An 18227-nucleotide genomic window follows, 5' to 3' on the forward strand; every position below is an offset into this window, starting at 1 on the left:
TAACGTTGCTTAATTTCAAATTTTTGTAGCATCGGTAATCGAAGTAGCTACCTACATATTCGAAATTTATTGATCAGTGTGTAATAACTGCTACTGTGTGGTCGAGTGTCAGCTGACGGTTGCCTAATTTGACGAACTCGAGGCGGCCAGCTCGATTTCAATTAAAGATTACCACTTTAGAGACGGGTTCGAAGAGTGCTTAACTCGTTTTGAACGATGTAAAAGTGTAAGAAGAACTTAATCGAATATAATAGTATCTAAAACTATGAATATAAATGAGTATGACATTCTAAGCTGTTTTACATTGTTACTCTTTAAAACTGTTCATGTATAGGTAGCTATACAGTAAATTAGTTACATTGTATAATCGTATGTGTTTCAAAACAAATAAAGCGTTTTGAAAACTTTTGAACTAAAATAAACATCCACTTTCCAGCAGAAACAAATATTTATTGTTATCATAAAGCAAGTTGATCAAGACCGACAGTCTCTACTGCGGACTAAAATAAACGAAACTATCCCCAACTTCGGTTTTAAAAGCTGTTAAATTGAAAACGAGGCGCTCGGTGAGTGACAATCGGAGAGACGCTCGCGGAGAACTCTCGACTCAATCAATAAATGTAAAGCAAAATAGCTTCTCCAGCAAGATTTCTCGACTGACGCGTAAAAATAGAGCGCTGGAAAAAACTTTTACAAGTCTGGCTGTGCGCAGTTACTAGGTTCAACTCAATAATGCACAGAGCCTAAGTGGTCAGTTGAAATCTAGAACGATAAATATAGTATTTAAAAATGAAATACAAATTTTTACCTGATAACGACATGTCCAATAGTGTGGCTGGTGTCTCGGCGTACAACAAAGGGAAGATGCAGTCTTGAGTGTGGATACAATGGTGCTCGCGGTAACAGCAAGGCAGCGTCTCCAGCTCGGGCCTCGCGGTAGCCAGCCCGGGCGCCGGCCAGCGTCACGGAGCCCAGGGGCCAGGCCGGTTGCACAGACACTCGTCCACAGGCCCCGTCACCTGTCTCGCCACTTCCCGCTTCCGCAGCGCTATATGCCAGCTTCACAGTCCGCGGGGGACGCTTGCCCTTCCCATCAGCGGGCCACCACGCAGCTGGCACAGTCAACTCGGCTAAGCACGCGCCCTCTTCACCCTCCGGCCCACATGTCGCAGTTAACGTTCGCGAACCGAGACTCGCGTGTAAAGTTATGCACACCCGCCTTGGACGAGCGGCCGCCCGTCGCGCGCCTCCCTCACCACCAGTGTGGAACAAAACGCGCAGAACGGGAGCATCTCGAGGAAGTTCCCGAAAGACGAGATGAGCTGACACATCTAGCCTGTGGGCGGTCGCTTCTTGTAGTTCTAACAGTGTGGCATTTCTTCGGGGTGGCTCTAGGGGATCGGGCACTGCGTATCGAGCTGGCACGGTTTGCTTCGTGGAAAATGGGCCGTAAGTAGCTCGCACCGATGCTGGCGCAGACCCTTGCAAGACCGTGAACCTGTCGAGAGACAGTAGCGCGCCGGGAAGGGCCGTGCCCATCGGTTCGGGAGGTGGACCTGCACCGCTCCATCGCGCCGTGTGCTTCAGGAAGAACCCGCTGTCTTTGTTCTCGAAGTGAACTTCGACGGCCAGCGCCGCCCCTGCAACGAAAGAAAACATCCCATTACAAACGTGCATAAAACACTCATCAGCGTAAAAATGTATGACATGTGTAAAATGTTAAGTAAGTATTTTATTTTTATTCCCGACGTGAGATAAAAGGGCGCCAAACGGAATATCTGGCACGTTTCCAACTGCATTTGTGTTCTGCAGAGTTGTCAGTTTACGTCAGTTTATGTTTACAAACAAACCAATATTCGTAAATTAGTTTATTTCAGAATCTAATCAAAGACAATTTACGTAAGATTAATTCCCACAGTTTCACATTTTGTAAGAAAAAATATGGTTACACGCAGAATTTTTTAAGTGATACGTATCATTTCAATGACGGATGAAATAACCAGTCGTCCCGCTGGCTGAGGCCTCGGCAGTTCCTTGAGCTAGATTTGTGTCACGCGCCGCATTGATGGGATGCTTCCAAGAACTTATTATGCTGCTAAAATATTCAGCAGGCGATCATTATTAGAATGTGTTCTATTTTGTGGAGGAACGCGTGTTTTTTCTGACTATAACAAGATAATTTAGAGATTATACGACAAATGACAATAGTTTAAAACCTTGAAGAAATACTTGTAGGTAGGTACTCTGGTTTAGCATAATTATTTCACTAAAACGCATTATTAGAAACCTATACTGGAAATACAAACACATTGTAGTTAGTGTGAGAAGATTTACGTAAAGAAGGTTCGAGTATTTAGTACACTGCAAGATCTAAATAACCAAGCCTTGTTTCAATTAGTGGGGTTAACCGTGGGTTTCAGGCGTGCTTTGATTAGCCATAATAAGAAATGGCTCCTTAATCCTGCGAGATTAACCCTAATAATGGTCGGCGTGAGAAAGTAATGAGCAAATCTCTGATTAACTTAGACCTCTGCACAGGTAGCGCATAGTTTCTGGTAGGAATTGTTTTTATCGCTTAGGTATAGTTTCAGTTCACGAAAATAGATGCAACATAAATTACAAGATGATCGTTTATTTTCAAGTAAGTACGGCTCTTCGTTTAAAAAACTTGTTGCTATAACGGTGACATCTTGTAAAGGTGCACTGAATCAAAAGAAAAGTTTTTATGAAAAGCGCCCCACGTCGCGGACTTTAAAATATCTCTACGAAAAATAGGATCCGCTGGAAAACTTTAATAAAGAGCGGACTTTAAAAACACTGGTTCAAATAGTAGTATTACTTAAGTAGAAAGCGATTGCTTCATTTGCAAGCAAAGGGCACTATTCCGGCAACGCTCACACCCGCGGAGAGGATAATAAAAAGCTTTAGCACGTGACGTGCTGGAACAAAGAAAATTCACACCGCTTTCTGGTTTTAACCCCTTCAGTGAAGATCTTTTCATTAGGTTCGCTTGTTAACACGTCAAGTTTTTGCAGGAGATGCAGGTGCATGTAAAAATAGAGTTTTCCATTTTGTTCCGGAATCTGGTGTATTTTTTGAGGAAGGACCTGGTGCTTTGCTACTTTTCGTATACTTTTTGAACAGTAACGCTAGTCGTAAAGGAAATTCTTTTCTTTCTTTTCTTTTTTCAGCCAAATGACGTCCACTGCTGGACAAAGGCCTCCCCCAAGGTTTTCCACAATGAACGGTCCTGCGCTGCCCGCATCCAGGCTCTTCCCGCGATCTTTACCAGATCGTCGGTCCACCTAGTAGGAGGCCTGCCCACGCTACGTCTTCCAGCCCGTGGTCGCCACTCGAGAACTTTCCTGCCCCAACGGCCATCGTCTCTACGAGCTATGTGCCCCGCCCACTGCCACTTGATTTTAAAGGTAAAGGAAATTATTAGTTTGGAATCGAAAAAACACTACATTTATCAAATGTGTCACTTGATTAACCCTATGGTGTTACTAAAGTATTATGACGTTATAGAATAGTAGATATTATGACGTTATGAAATCTGAATATTTTTTGTTAAATCCAGATGGTAAGAATATGAAATACTGAAGAAAAAACTGGCTACTGATGCAAATAAATTCACTCCACCGAGATATGAAATGCCGCGCTCCAAAAAAACTAGGTAGAAAATGTTAAAAGTGACGGAGTCTAGTAATAAAGGTGAGGCGCAAGGATGAAGGAGATTGCGAATTCAGAGAGCCAACTATCCCTAAATTAAATTATAATATTCATCGTGACAGTAGGTATTTCACTCAAGCCAGGTTAAAAGTTACTGATGAAAGATATAACCGGACGTTATTCAAAAGACGGAAGATTTTATGGATAAATTAAAAACATTATCCTACTTTTTATCACTCTTAATTAAAGCCACTGAGTCCGATGGTTTGTGTACCTACTTACCTACCTATGTAATTACAACGTCAGCTGCCTTTGCGGGTTACCATTCCGCTAAAGCCAATTTTATACTAAAGATAAGCACGTGCCTTTATACTCGGATTTATGACCGTTTCATATCAGTAAGATTATTGAATCGTGTATTTAATAAACCATTTCAAGTCAGTCCTTACGATAGGTACCTATATCAGCCTATAATAGGTACCTAACGTGCCCATTTTGTTTAAAAGGCACCCCAGTTTCCCATCCGTTGCTCCAGTGAGCAGCGGGATTGGAAACGTGACTCGTGCTAAGCGAATGGCCTCCCCGGGAAAATTAAATAAGCAAGTCCTTGCAGGCAGCCAATGCAAACATTGCGGTGCAGTGGTAAACACACAGAAAATGTGGGTGCTAAAACTATCAGCAGCCTTTCCTTAGCTAAGGTTTTATGGCCATTGCTATGCCACGGCCCACTATGCATCGAAATTGCGATTTATGGACATAGCGACTTTTTTCACAATTTCTATTAGAAAAAAATACCTATCGATAGGTTACGTTATTCTGATGAATAAATGCTGCACAAGTTTTTCTCTAAAACCAACAGTTTGGCTGGAAAAAAATATTTTCCATTTTCGTTGTATGGAATGAAACATAAAGTGGTCGATTTTGACTAAGCCTTGACAGATCTTGCTTTGAAACTACTTGAGCCTTGTTCTATGGCTTGTTGACTATAATCCTACACTATCAGCGCGCGCCCAAAGTTGCCCGTTCACAAGTTATGAGGTTCTGAAAAATTAAAAAAAAGTAAGTAAAAGTGACTTTTTTTTGGAATATCTTTAAAGATTTAACGAAAATATAAAGATTCTATACGATAATAATGTAAATTAACCTTAAATTACTACTGAAAACACATTTTATTAAAATTAAAAGTAATAAAATCAGCGATTTTTTTTTTCACAATTTTTGTTAAAAAAAAATACCTATCGATAGGGTATGTTATTCTGATGAATAAATATTATTAAACGTTTTTCTCTAAAACCAACAGTTTGGCTGGAAAAAAATATTTTCCATTTTCGTTGTATGGAATGAAACAAAGTGGTCGATTTCGACTAAGCCTTGACAGATTTTGCTTTGAAACAACTTGAGCCTTAATTTATGGCTTGTTGACTATAATCCTACACTAACAGCGCGCGCCCAAAGTTGCCCGTTCAGAAGTTATGAGGTTTATGTCAAAGGATTCCATTACAAGTGGTGCCAGTGTTATTTTTTGTTTATTATGATTTGCTGTCGGTAGGTAGTTAAACCCTAAATTATTTTACTAGAAAAGAACAATTCTAGTAAATTTTCAAAGATATTAAACCATGCATCGCTCTACATTACTTACGGTATAACCAGTAATTAAAATTTTGTAACCAATTCTATTGGAAATAATACCTAAGTATGTTACAGGCCTCCCACTAGGGTGGACCGATGATCTGGTGAAGATCGCGGGAAGTGCCATGGAAGCCCAGCAGTGGACGTCATTTTTAAACGAAAGGACGAAATTCGCTAAAATGAGACCTATTAACAAACCATGCTTCATTATAGAAAATAACCCACTTATTACGTAAAATTTTATAACAAGTAGGTAGGTAAGAGATAACGATCGTCATTAATGTATTTCAGAAATTCATTATCGAATTCAGTTTCGTACTCTTTTTAATTATTACTTTGATCCATTATGAAACAGCTTAATTTCAGCTCATTCGTAGAAACATTTTAAAAGTATTGTTTCCTTTTAAATCCACCATTAATAAAATCAAGATCAATTTGTAACTTTTCATTTCGCATTATTAACGCATGAATAAGTATCATTTTATCCTGGCTACTGCTGAAAAACAGCTCTCTCAAATATCTCACCAAATGATCGACGAAAATACATCGTTCAGAAATCGCTATTTTATTTCCCTTGTAATTTATGAAGATCTAGATAGCTCTTATTTTCTCCTCGCCAAGGACGGAAATTGCTTTCACGTGAAATCTGTATAGCCCAACTTCAGCCCTGCTATGTAAATTCGGAGTAATAATGGCGTGACGTCAAATAGCCAACGCAGCGGCAACACGGCATGACAAATGAACAAATATTTGCCCGCTAATGGAGTCCACATATTACGGGATGGTATTAAGCTGTTCCACTACTGCGATACTACGCGCCCGAAATTAAATATCAGTTTGACGGCTTCCAAGCGCTTACGGGTATAAGAATGGATTTATGTTGCTGATAATATTGTCAATTTCAGGATCAACGTAAAAACATATTTAAGCTTTCACTTTTTTCATAATATGTGAACAGGCTAAGAACCTACAGTAGGTATATTGTGTTACATTGTTGCCACTGTGACTGTGGTGTGGTACATATTATGTATGAATTAACATTTATAGTGAAATACATAAGGTTATTCCAATATTTATTACATGAATCTTCATGTAAACATCTGTTTTCAGATCCTTGACCCTATTCAGTAAAGTAGTTAACGTTTTATTTGACGAACTTTTCACAATTGTGAAAAGCTTTCTTTCATTAAGTGATATTGCAGCGTATAGTGGACAGCAGGCTTAATTGTCGTTCCAGGGTATAATATCAATGTTCCTACCGTTCGAAACACCAGTTCATCATCGGAATCCATGTTCTGCTATTAGTTTTGAATGATACCCGATTATTTATTGTTGTCATTGATTGATTCGGTGTACCGTTGAATGAATAAACAAAGGTCGTATCGACGGTCTTTTAAGTACTACCTACTGAATGTTTAATTTAAAGATAGCTACTGCATTCGTTGTTAAAATAAACAGAAAGCTTTTTCTACCTTTTCACTGTCCACATTTAACTGGGTTCTGTGCATTTCGTGCTGAATAAAACACGATACTGCAAGTTTCATGAAAAGTTTTCAGTTCAATTGTAGATTCGATCGGTCCATTTCTGCTCGCAATCACAATCGGGTTCTACGACCAAAGTTTTTCAATACACATTATTGTGACAACAGTCCGCTAAAGGTTTCAGTTTGACCTTTACACAAATAGGTAAGTGCCCTCCAAAGACCCGTGTTGATAAAGTCGGCGATACGGCGTAGCGGTCGCGCTGAGCCGTATCTAAGGATTAGTTCGGTGGCAGTTATTACACCCCATCACCCCCACCCGGAGGGAGGCGATCGAGAAACGCGATATCAATTCGCGAAACTTCTCTTTTTGTATCAACCGCGCTACCGCCGAGGAAATTAAAGTGTAGTCGAATTCGGACAAACGAATACATTCGAGCTGCAAGCCACTGGTTTTGTTCGAGCTTTTACGTGTCTATTTTCAAACAATGTTTTTGAAATAGAATGACTGTAGGTACCTGTTGTTTTGCCGGGCTTTTACGTCTATATTAATGATTGCAAACTAAACTATTACAGCTAAAGTTGCTCTTACTTATTAATCTGGGTATATGAGAATAAAGCTTAGGTTTAAAAGATCTAGCAACGATAGGCTTTATCTGTAGGTATTCGTGAAACAAACGGATTATTCGTGCAGTACACGACTCTCGTTATCTTTAACTTGGGTTATTGCAATATCGTTAACTGCATCATAAAACAATACACTTTCAGTGGAACCAAACCGAAACGCCCCTAAAATTTGTATAAAACGACAGTAAAATGGGAAAAATTGAGGTAAAAGAAGGCCGCGTAAAAAATAATGGCCCACCCACAGGCCTGGGGAAGGGTAGCCTGCTAAATAAATTGTTTGCCTTTTTCAATTCCACGCCGCCCAGCCACAGAGGGCACGTGTATCCACAATTATAAACACTTTTTGTATCAGAATGAAATGCCTATTCCATACGAAGTAAAATAAAATAAAAAATAAAAAAAAATTTAAAAAAACAGTAATTATTTTTTTCTGCGATGATGAATATGGAGGTTTTCACGTTTGAGTAGGTATCTGAAAAAACAACGACAACTCTTTCATTGACTTCGTCAGTTTGAATTACATGAGCTTAATAAAAGTACGATACACAAAATACTTGTTTACAATTGCTCAACAAACGTAATCATAATGTTGATTTTCGACTTCGAAAGCATATTAAATATGTTTCATTTTAGATACAGAAGAATGCTACTAAAATTTACTAAGACTAACCTACAGCATTTAAAGAAAATTCATATTATGCAAAAGGTAGCGCTATCCTGTCAACATCTCAACTTGGGTAAAAGTGGAAAGTAGCATTTACAGAATGCAGAACAAAAGTCTTTTCCTGATTGAACAAAGAGCCATTCTGTAGCAGCTCCCGATTTTATGGAAACGGGTCTCATTACTGCCATCAATAACTCGGCATCGGATTTGAGGGCTTTGTAAGACGTTTATTGAGCCCCGGTCCATGTTTGCGGTTGCCGAATGGATGTCACGCTGTATTTCGTTTTGCAGAATATATTTTTCGTGTCGAACAAGCTTTCTTGTGTATTCCGCCTTTCAGATTGCGCAAGTTGATGGATTGTGTCAGCGTATGGAGAGTTTACGAGTGAGCTAGTATAAGACGAAATTGATATTGATTGTGTGCTAAGAGTATGAAGGATTGGTTCGTTCGAAATGGAAAAGTATTGGGGCAAATTGATATTTTCATCGACTTGAAAAGGAGTATTTTATACGTTCACCAATCCAATATTTTTTGGAATTATCGATTAATTTTAGATAGGTAAGAGTTTAGCTTAGAGTCCTTGATGTAGAGCAATAATTTAACGATACTACTTATCACCAAATACAGAGAAAGATATACGAGTAAACATATTCAATTATTTAAGCCTGGTAGGCACAATAATATTACGTGCAGTTCTCTACGCAATCTACTCATTTATTCACACGGCTCCCTGAAGAACGATATTCGGAATATTCAACATTGCGATACATTTTCATCTTGGTTATGGCCTTGCTAATGTTACTTTGTAAGTCTTTAAGTGAAATTGGTTGCGTAAAATCTTGCAGAATTCCTAACTTTTTACAAGGTGCTAACAAGTTTGTTGAACTTGATGCTGATGTTTATTGACAGATGGTAGGTATGTCTCAATTAGTATTAAAATGGTTTTGTAGTAAGGTAAAAACAAAGTTCTATTGTTATTAATAGAATAGATCCCACAATTTAATCTTATTATAGACTAACTAAAGGTAAGGGGATTGATTTTCGAATTCAAAAGATAGCAAAACACAAACAGCAGGCGTGGGCGGGCGGGCTCTCATTAATCAGCCAGGATTGCGGTCCAAAGACCTTCCAATATCTTAGCACCGAATGTATCTATCCATTGTTTGCCCAAAGAGTTATTTCGCCACACAACTTTGCCTCCCAAAATTAAGGTACCTGCACTACTCCAAGTCTAAGCAAACAGTTGTTTTCAGAGCGGTGACGTCACTCGACTCAGCAACCTGAACAGCAAACCTTTTCGCTATGCTAACAGCAGTTCGCAGTCTTTTTGTCCACGTTGCTATAGCGTCGAAATGCAGCACTCGTTCCAGTACATACTGGATTTAGTCAGACGTGACAAACATCAGAGACGTTCACGAAGACTAACTGCTTGAGCGATTGGAGATAATTTGACTTACATTTTACAACAATACATTATGTTCAAATGGGACAACTGCTTGCCCGTAGAGCAAATGACCTATAAGAGAGGGACAAAGGTCCTTTTATTACACTGGTTTAAGATGTAAGATTACACGAAAGTAGCGTAATCATTATTGGAAAGCCACTGTATTCAAAAGCCCCAAGCGTGCAAGCTTCTTCTTTTCTAAATAACTCTTTTAGGTCTTAGAGATAACATTTCATTACCTACCTATGTGCTCGTATTATGTGAATGCTATAGCTACCTAAATCGAAAATGGAACTAACACTTCAAAGCCATTGCGATTTGCGACCTAGGTACATACACCTCCGGATATTCTTCTCTTATATCCGGACAAACTACTATGGATTGAGACATTTCCATTGCGAAGCGGGCTAAGTTAGCGCGAGCCCCTGTCGCCTTAGATTACTGCCTACAAACTGACCTAATTTGTGCGCACTAAGGACGTGAGATGGAAATAAATCAGATTGTCCCAAGGGACATGGGTACGTTGATTGGTATGCCATCTCAGCCTTATGCGATGAGCTAGAGTCTCAGTATACTAATGTACATTGACTCCTCTGAAAAAAACAATGGATACGTTTCGTAATTAAAAGCTTTCGTATTGAGAAAATCGACTTCTAAAAGTGTTAGTCATGGCCATAAAAAATAATTCTTTGTAAGTAACTCGATAAACAACTACAGGTGGTTTAAATAAATAATGTATTTTAGGGCTTCACCGATGAGAAAGCAATAGAAATGTAGTCACTTCATAAATCATCGCCCAGCGATTAATATGCGCACAATGCATGAAATCGAAATCAAAATATGAGCGCAGAGTGCAATCGGTGAAGGAATGCACGACTCGTCTGAGCGGTCCATACCTACATGCTTTAGGGATGGGAGTATGAATTTCGCGAATTTTAATTAAGTTGATTGAGCTGAATTGGTCACGGTGTAAACACTGTATGCAAATGCAGTGCTAATAACATGTAAATGTCTTCTCAGACTTTGCAAGTGTTGCTGAATTACCCATAATTACACGTTGGTGGGACACAAAGTTTACGTTCATTAAAAGCCAACTAATACTTATATTATAGCCAAGAGAGTGATATTTTTTGACAAACTGAATAACTAGATAAAACAAATTAAACTTCTCTTGAGGCCATCATCTGATGATTTTTAAAGAAACGAAAAGATCACAAAGACATTTATAAAATAAACAAGTGTAAGTACCTGTATAACGCCGATATAAAAAGAAAATAAAAAATATTGACGTACAGGTCCACTTGTAAATTTATTCAGAAACGATACGTTGTTACAAAAGTTTTGGGTTTTCTGAGCTGCAATCATCCCTTTTTCATTCGTGTGCCGCAACTTTTGAATAGAGTCCGTACCTTGAGTTACAAAGAAACTAACAACGCGTCATTATTTTGTGTAGCTCACAAATGTCGAGTGGATGTTACATCCCTAACTTATAACTGGAGGCGGATTCCCGGAACGGGTCCCGGCTGAGTCACGGGATGCCGCGGGCGTAATACAACATCCAGGAATAGAATAGCTCGGTATTTGTCAACATCGGTACCCGATTGATGCGTAATAAAAGTCCGTACTTTGTAGATCGCATCACTAGCGTATTGTGTTGCTGCCCGTGGATTTATGCACGGTATTGAATGACGATGCTAACGTATCGATTAATTGTGATGAGAGAATGCTTTGGAAGCATTGTATGTAAGCGATTCGTCATAGCATAGATAGCAGATAATAGTTTTAGAATTTTGCTTCAGTTTCATTCATAATTCATTCAAGTAAGAATTAGATAGTAGGTAGGGTAAGTGCGCTAGTTTTCGTCCAATTATTATCGGAGTTGCCAACTTTGTGATGCGAAATGAATATCTTAAAATACCCTTACTCATATGTATCATATGTCATTTTAGTCCTTATATAGTCTATTTTACGTTAATATTATATGACAATAAGTAAATACCACGGGTTTTTTAAAAAAAATATTTTATGCATAAGACGCGATTTCACTAGTTTTCGTCCAAAAAAATCAGTTTTCGTCCTAGTGTACGCTAATTTTCGACCACTGTGTAGAAAAAAGGGTGCTCTTGAATTATTAACTTAAAACCAATTCTACAATACAGTAACTATGGATTGTGGTATATCATTTGAAAGGTAATTTTGTTAGCTTTCAAATGATATCAAAAAGATTTAAATAAGTTTCTTACCTAAATTTAGGAAAATATTGCAATAGGTCGAAGGACAAATGGACGAAAACTAATCCACAGGAATAGCTATTTTTGGTATTCGTCCAACCCCAGCGCTTGCTCATGACGTCATGGACGAAAACACAACAACGTTTAAAGCTGTTTTTTGTTTTCGTCCACATCTTTTTAACGGTTTTTATGGGTTTATCACTGTTAAAAAGTGGACGTAAACTAAAATGTTTAATGTAATAGCAATAAAGATCATATTGGAAGAAAAAACATTTTATTTTGTAGGTCCATTGAAGTAAAATGATTATTAAAAATATTAACTAGGTGTCAGGGTTTCCGTCCACGTGGACGAAAACCAAAATCTTGCAAAATTGTTATGCTAGTATTAGTCCACTTAATTATCTAAGATTTCTATATAAAAACTTTAATAAACCCTTAAAATAGTGTTTATTATGCTAATAATTAGACATACGTGCCAAAAACATTACGTAAAGTAGCTAAAACAGTAATTAAACATACCATCAAAGTTCCCTACCGGCACGTTTTTTTTCTAACTTGACGACGTTTTCAATTCACCTGTGTGCAGCAGCAACTTCCGTAAATTTTTTTGGAGTTATTACTTGTCAAATTACATTTTCATGCAGGCAGAACTGTTACTTAGATATTATAGATTGTAACAAGTCCAAACTTGCACGGAAAGTTAGGTTTGTATTCTAATTTTCCGTATTTGTTTGTGGCAAGTCGGTCAAATGGACGAAAACAGGAGCTGGACGGAAAACCGGCGCAATTACCCTATTTTAGTTTGAGTTTCTTATTAAAATTACGATTTTATTCTTATCTGAAATGTTAAGCGAATAATCACTCTACAAAGTTTTGTTATTTATAAACATGCGTGTGATGTTCGCAACTTCGCATCTACGTCGATGTTGTATTAATCTCGCTACTTGTAATGTAAGGAATCCCTTTAATATCTGCTGGCAAACAAAGCCCGGTACTTCATTGACTAAAACCAGATCAAAGTGAAGTGGAAATGTAGGAAGATTTCAACGCAATATTGTTACGTTGCTTCAAAAAAATAGCTTGTGGAAGGCGTCGTTTGCATAACTGTCGCTAGGTAAGTACTCGTATCAAATTATACCATTTCATAAAAGACTAGCTTTTTTACTCACTGCTTTGCCTGTGTGGATTTCGGTTTGTCACAGAAAGATATAACATAGATTAACATTTTTTTTACTCTACATCTTGAATTAAGCTATGAAAAATTCCCAATAATGGGTACGGGTAATTTTGGTAATTTGTTAAGCTAAACTGTAAATTGACTGGACAAGCCTTTCAGACAAACAGCCAGCAGATAAAGGTATTTAATAAAATAACATTGATATAACTCTTAAAAGTTACTATTTATACGAATGTAATGTAAACAAAATCACAGTCAACTCAACAAAACTCGACAGACGTCAACCTCTCCTACGTATCCACTCGACTCGAGGGCTCTTCTATGAAAGGCTTCTACGCGCAATATACTTCTCTGAGATGATTTAAGTTCGCAACATTATTTTGTGAGGGCACAGGCATTGGTACCTATGTATTAGACGCAGATGAAAACTGGTTAGAGTTAGAGTTTTGTAAAATTCTACAGAAAATGGTAGTGTCTTAAGCATCTCGTTCCACAGTTGGATAAAAACAATCCCTTCCTAAATCTTCCTGAGTTTCAGAACAGTTAGGCTTCTTCAAGGTCAGGCAGCCTGACCCTCTTATGAGACCTCTTATGACCCTCCCTCTCAGATGGTTACTCCTTACACTAACTGCGTGATCTTCTATAAGGACTATCTTAACCATTTCGCCAGACAAAGCGGTTTCTCTTGTTCAAATCTGCCCCTACTCCAAACAAAATAATTTGACACGTTTCCTTTATCTTAGTCTTTTCACGCGTAACAGATTAAGCTCAATTAGGGAAAGGAGTTCCACGTCCTCTCGCAAGTAACAAATCGGCGTACATCCTTAGCGGAAGACATATCGCCCCCGCACATTCCCGACTCATTTACGCGTTTGTCAAAGGGCCGTGAGAGCGGGCGGCTGCGATGCGTGTGCACACCATTCGCATTGTTGATGCGTGCGTAGGCCCTTAGGTCCGGATAGCCAGTAGCCGCTACACCTAACGGTGTATCTTTATCATGTTTGATGTTGATACCACTTTTCAAGAAAATTATGTTGATCATTTTTTAAATGTAGTCGTAACTATTTTATGTAAGTATATTGTGGTGAATCGAACAAATCTTTTATTAAAATCAATCACCGTCTCATAAAACCGCAGAAAGGCGCTTGATGCAGGTCGCTACCAAATGTCTGGAAGAGATCTTTAGTTAGAGAGTTGTGTGTTATTTTAGAAAAGTTATTCTTTTGAAATATTAGTCTCAACACTAATACATAACAACACAAGTTACATAGGTACCCATTTTGGTACAATACAACTGCGACAAGCCTGTTTGATAGAGACGAACGAGAAAGTTTAAGCGTGAATGAATGGATGTTAAACCGTTAAAACTTGTAGCACTTGTTGAAAAATAGTGTCTTGCGAGTGAAGTCTTTGTGGAAACGTTACGTCGTCGCCTCCGGTAACAGAGGCGGGGTTCGAGCAAAAATAAGCGACTCCCATTTTTCTGGCGAGATGAGAAGTCGGGTTTCATTTCACCTGACAATTACTTAGGCGGGTCGTTAGTGACAGTAATTAGTCGGGCAGATTCGGTGCGAAGTAGCGCGGGTGTTTTGAGGTGACGAGGGCCCACGTTTTCGCTGTCAACAATAACTCGCCGCGCCTATCTAAATGCAAATACAGCCGAGAGGGCGCCCCTTGATCTTCGCACTCATCCCTCATTTGTCGTTGCGCAATAAGGATTTGTGAATGACTTTCGAGCTTGATTAAACAAACAGTCGATTATGATGTTTACAAATACAACCGTTCAGAGCGCTGTAAAACCAACTTAATGATCTACAAGAGAAATTACATTTCTGATATTCTAAACGGCTTCATTTAATGAATTTTGCTACAAATAAAAATGTTTAGGTTTAGGTGCACGTATCACAAATTTTATTATCATACTTCGTGTTACAATTTTACGATCTTGATTAATGGGCATTTTTATAACTATTCCCTATTTAGGAAACAACATGAAATACCTCATTATAATAAGAAGTACCTGGCATGCAAATAAGCTTTTAACGTAACACGAAACCACTGTTTGTTTTGGAATTCAATTATCGCGTGAAGCACGACCCTCATTCACATATTGAAAGGCGATTGATCTCGTATATAAAGTCAGTTATAAGAGTATTCCTTATATGCCACAAAAAGGGTCTAATGTGTTCAATATTTTAAAGAGCGAGCTGAAAGAATTCGATCCCGGGGTTGAGTTTGCCCGCCGAAGGAAAAATAAGATTAGGTGGGGTAAGAGCCATGAACGGCCATCGGCTCTTTGTGGAGAAAATGTAATTGCGTAAAAGCCGATGCACAATGGGTTTCGTTCGCGAACGGTACTGTGCATCTCGTACAATATTCTTGAGAAGATTTTGTATACGAAATGTTTAGAAGTGTATATTAAAGTTCTACGAAAGACGTTACTAAGGCTGAGTTGCACGAACTTTGACCGTAACTTTATCGCAGGTGCTTTTTGTATGGAGTTTGACAGATTTTTGACGTTTGTCAATGTTAAAGTAAGATGGTGCAACGCAACTCAGCCTAAGTATGTTACAAGGAATATGACACTAGATCCTCAGAGAGATCAGATAATGTATGTAGATAAAAGTGGGATAAGGTACGGAGAGACTAACAAAACTTAATTTGGGTATGGCATATTTTTATTCTACAAACTACATTCGATCCTATTCATAAGTAAGTATACCTCGTTTTGAATAGGAACGTTTTGATTGAGAAACTACATGGAATCGAATGAGTAAACCTAATTATATCCTCGTCTGTCGTCTAATTATATCCTCCAGCCCAAATTTCATAACAGCAGGCAGTAGGCATCCAATTATTCGAGTCAGGTAAACCGTTACATCGCAGTTTGCACGTTGGCTTGGCACGCTGAACAAATGTCACCGCTTCAAATAGAGCCGGCAGCCGGTAGGCCGCGGCACAAGCTCACCAAATCTTGTTAGTGGCGAAGCAATTTAACTTCCGCCCCAGCTGACCTGTTATGCTGAGATAATTATTAATATCCACTTACGAACTCGTTGCCAAGCCGTACACCGCAATTTGGACTCGGCTCTATATTTGGGCAGTCAATTAAACAGTTTAGTAAGTCTTTAATGCCGTGATTAAGTATTTCCTTCCAGGGAGATTGACACGCGTGAATTACGTCGTAATGCTAAGAATTATTTGCAATAAATACTGAAAATTGCGTGTGGCAAAGTGGAATGTGGAATAGGATACTGTAATAAGTTATTACTTACGTAAGATGCATGTCGGCCGTTAACCTAACTGTAACCGCGTACAGAATAAAGAGTCGTAAAAGACCTGTGACATTATTCCCGGTTGAAGTTTATTCGGTCAGTGAAATAGTAATCGTGACCAATTGCAATAAGTAACGTCGCCCCCCGCTGCGGCCGGCTGTTGACGCTGCGGGGTAGCGTCAGAATGTACACATGGATATGTCAAAACCTTTTAAACCATTGAAAACCTTATGCATTCCTTATAAAGGAGATAATGGAAATAAAGATAAATCGATGATGCAGCACGCGAGGCACACGCCTTGAAAAGCTAAAGGATTCGACGATCATGAACGTGATTAGTCACTGTAGACGATTTAAGTCGAGGAATTCCAATTAAATCACAAAGTGACATCGTACAAAGAATTACAATGTACAGGTAACATTAATATTTATACCTTTTCGTTAGAACAAAAGCCTTTTTACGAAGCAAGAAGATACCTACAATCCCTATAAGAATAAAAAAGATTCTTTGTATTTAAAATTATAGGTAAGTCTCTATCCAATAAACAAATTTGTACGCTGACAGATTCGGGTTAAATGGAGCTTGTGCTTGAACGAAGTAGCTTTGTGATTTACATAAGGACGTTATATCTAACCGAAATAAAGTGCTAACAACAGAGCTATCCACGCGAAGAACCCGCGATTTATATAAATTTCATGGACTTAACGGAATTGAGAATATCCCAGAAAATCTTCTCTTTCAAAGGTGCGAGGTATATTTACTTCGCATTATTTTTTATGATTAGATTTGTTACGGTAAGACTCTACATCTTACAGATTTCATCAAAGGGAAATTTTTGATTCTATTAAATACTTAAGCCGACACTTTAGAGTTTAATGGTCTTATTTTCTTCTGATAATATTATGCTTGGAGTATTAAATCACATACATGAACATTATGGAATCTCAAATAAAGACATAAATGACTAGGTACGTCACTATGTATAGGAAAGTTTGCAGTTTTCTGTGCAAGTTGCGCGCTTTTGTTAGGATTTTTAAGAATTTCTGGCAAACAGGTATGGCACCAAAGATTTTCTCATCAGCCAGATTGATACAGTTGCGGCTGTATACAAAGCCTTGACTTGATGGCTCTCTCCCTAAATGATGCACTCTCGGCTTTTAGGAATATTGTCTGGCTCACTCCACGTTCATTAGAAGAGACAGGTTTTAAAAGACTGTTTGGGAAAATAGTTCACATAAACTTCCACCTGCATGTAAACTTCAGATTCAGAGATACAGGAAAAAATATGAAGCAAACTTGTGAAAACAAGTTTGCCACTAAAGAAAAGGTAAATAGATCTTGCAAAGTTACCAACTCTGAGAGGCAAACTTTGTATAGACGACGCTTTATTAAAGTGCATCGAGCCAATTGTTGGTTTAATTTAAAGTTTGTATTTGGTGATTGAATGGCCTCACTCAAGCAAATGGAGCACAACAATAATGGAGGTACACCGAGGCATGCTCAATCAATAGCTTGTACCGACCAATGCGCAACCAAACGACCTTTTAACTATACAAGTGCTTGTCACTGTAGTTATTTGTAATGATGAATCTATCTGATATTAATTTGTAGGTCAAAAAAATAATTATTTGTAACGTTATTGATTGACGAAATGTTTTTTTTTTTATGTTAGTGATAGATTTTATTGTCGAATACATAATTAAATTAAACTTTAAATACACATTGAAAACACGACTAAGTTGCATTACTTACCATTCCATGGTAAACATTAACATTCTTTACCGCCAAGCAGGAAGGACAAATAATTTATTTCTATCAATTTCCCTTAAAAAGAAACATTTCCGTTTTTCGCAGTCGTGACTAAATAAACAAAAACGTAAATCCTGCTTAAATTAACTACGCCCACTTAAATTAATTATTCTTCAGATATTCACTTAGTCCATTAAAATTCCCATTCATCAAGATAATTGGTGGCATAATCCATCAAACGGTTTTTGCGTGAGGCCTACTTAACTAAGTCACAAG

At 38.2% G+C, this 18227-nt stretch overlaps 1 protein-coding gene across 1 annotated transcript in view; it reads right to left on the minus strand.

The window, feature by feature from the left end:
- Positions 1–18227, minus strand: part of LOC135071791 (transmembrane protein 132E) — a 115987-nt gene that overhangs the window by 33787 nt on the left and 63973 nt on the right. The window contains 1 exon segment of the mRNA XM_063965621.1: positions 809–1640. Within this exon segment, the coding sequence (XP_063821691.1) occupies positions 809–1640 (832 nt within the window).

This window comes from Ostrinia nubilalis, chromosome 5 (assembly GCF_963855985.1).
Source record: "Ostrinia nubilalis chromosome 5, ilOstNubi1.1, whole genome shotgun sequence".
Lineage (NCBI taxonomy): Eukaryota > Metazoa > Arthropoda > Insecta > Lepidoptera > Crambidae > Ostrinia > Ostrinia nubilalis.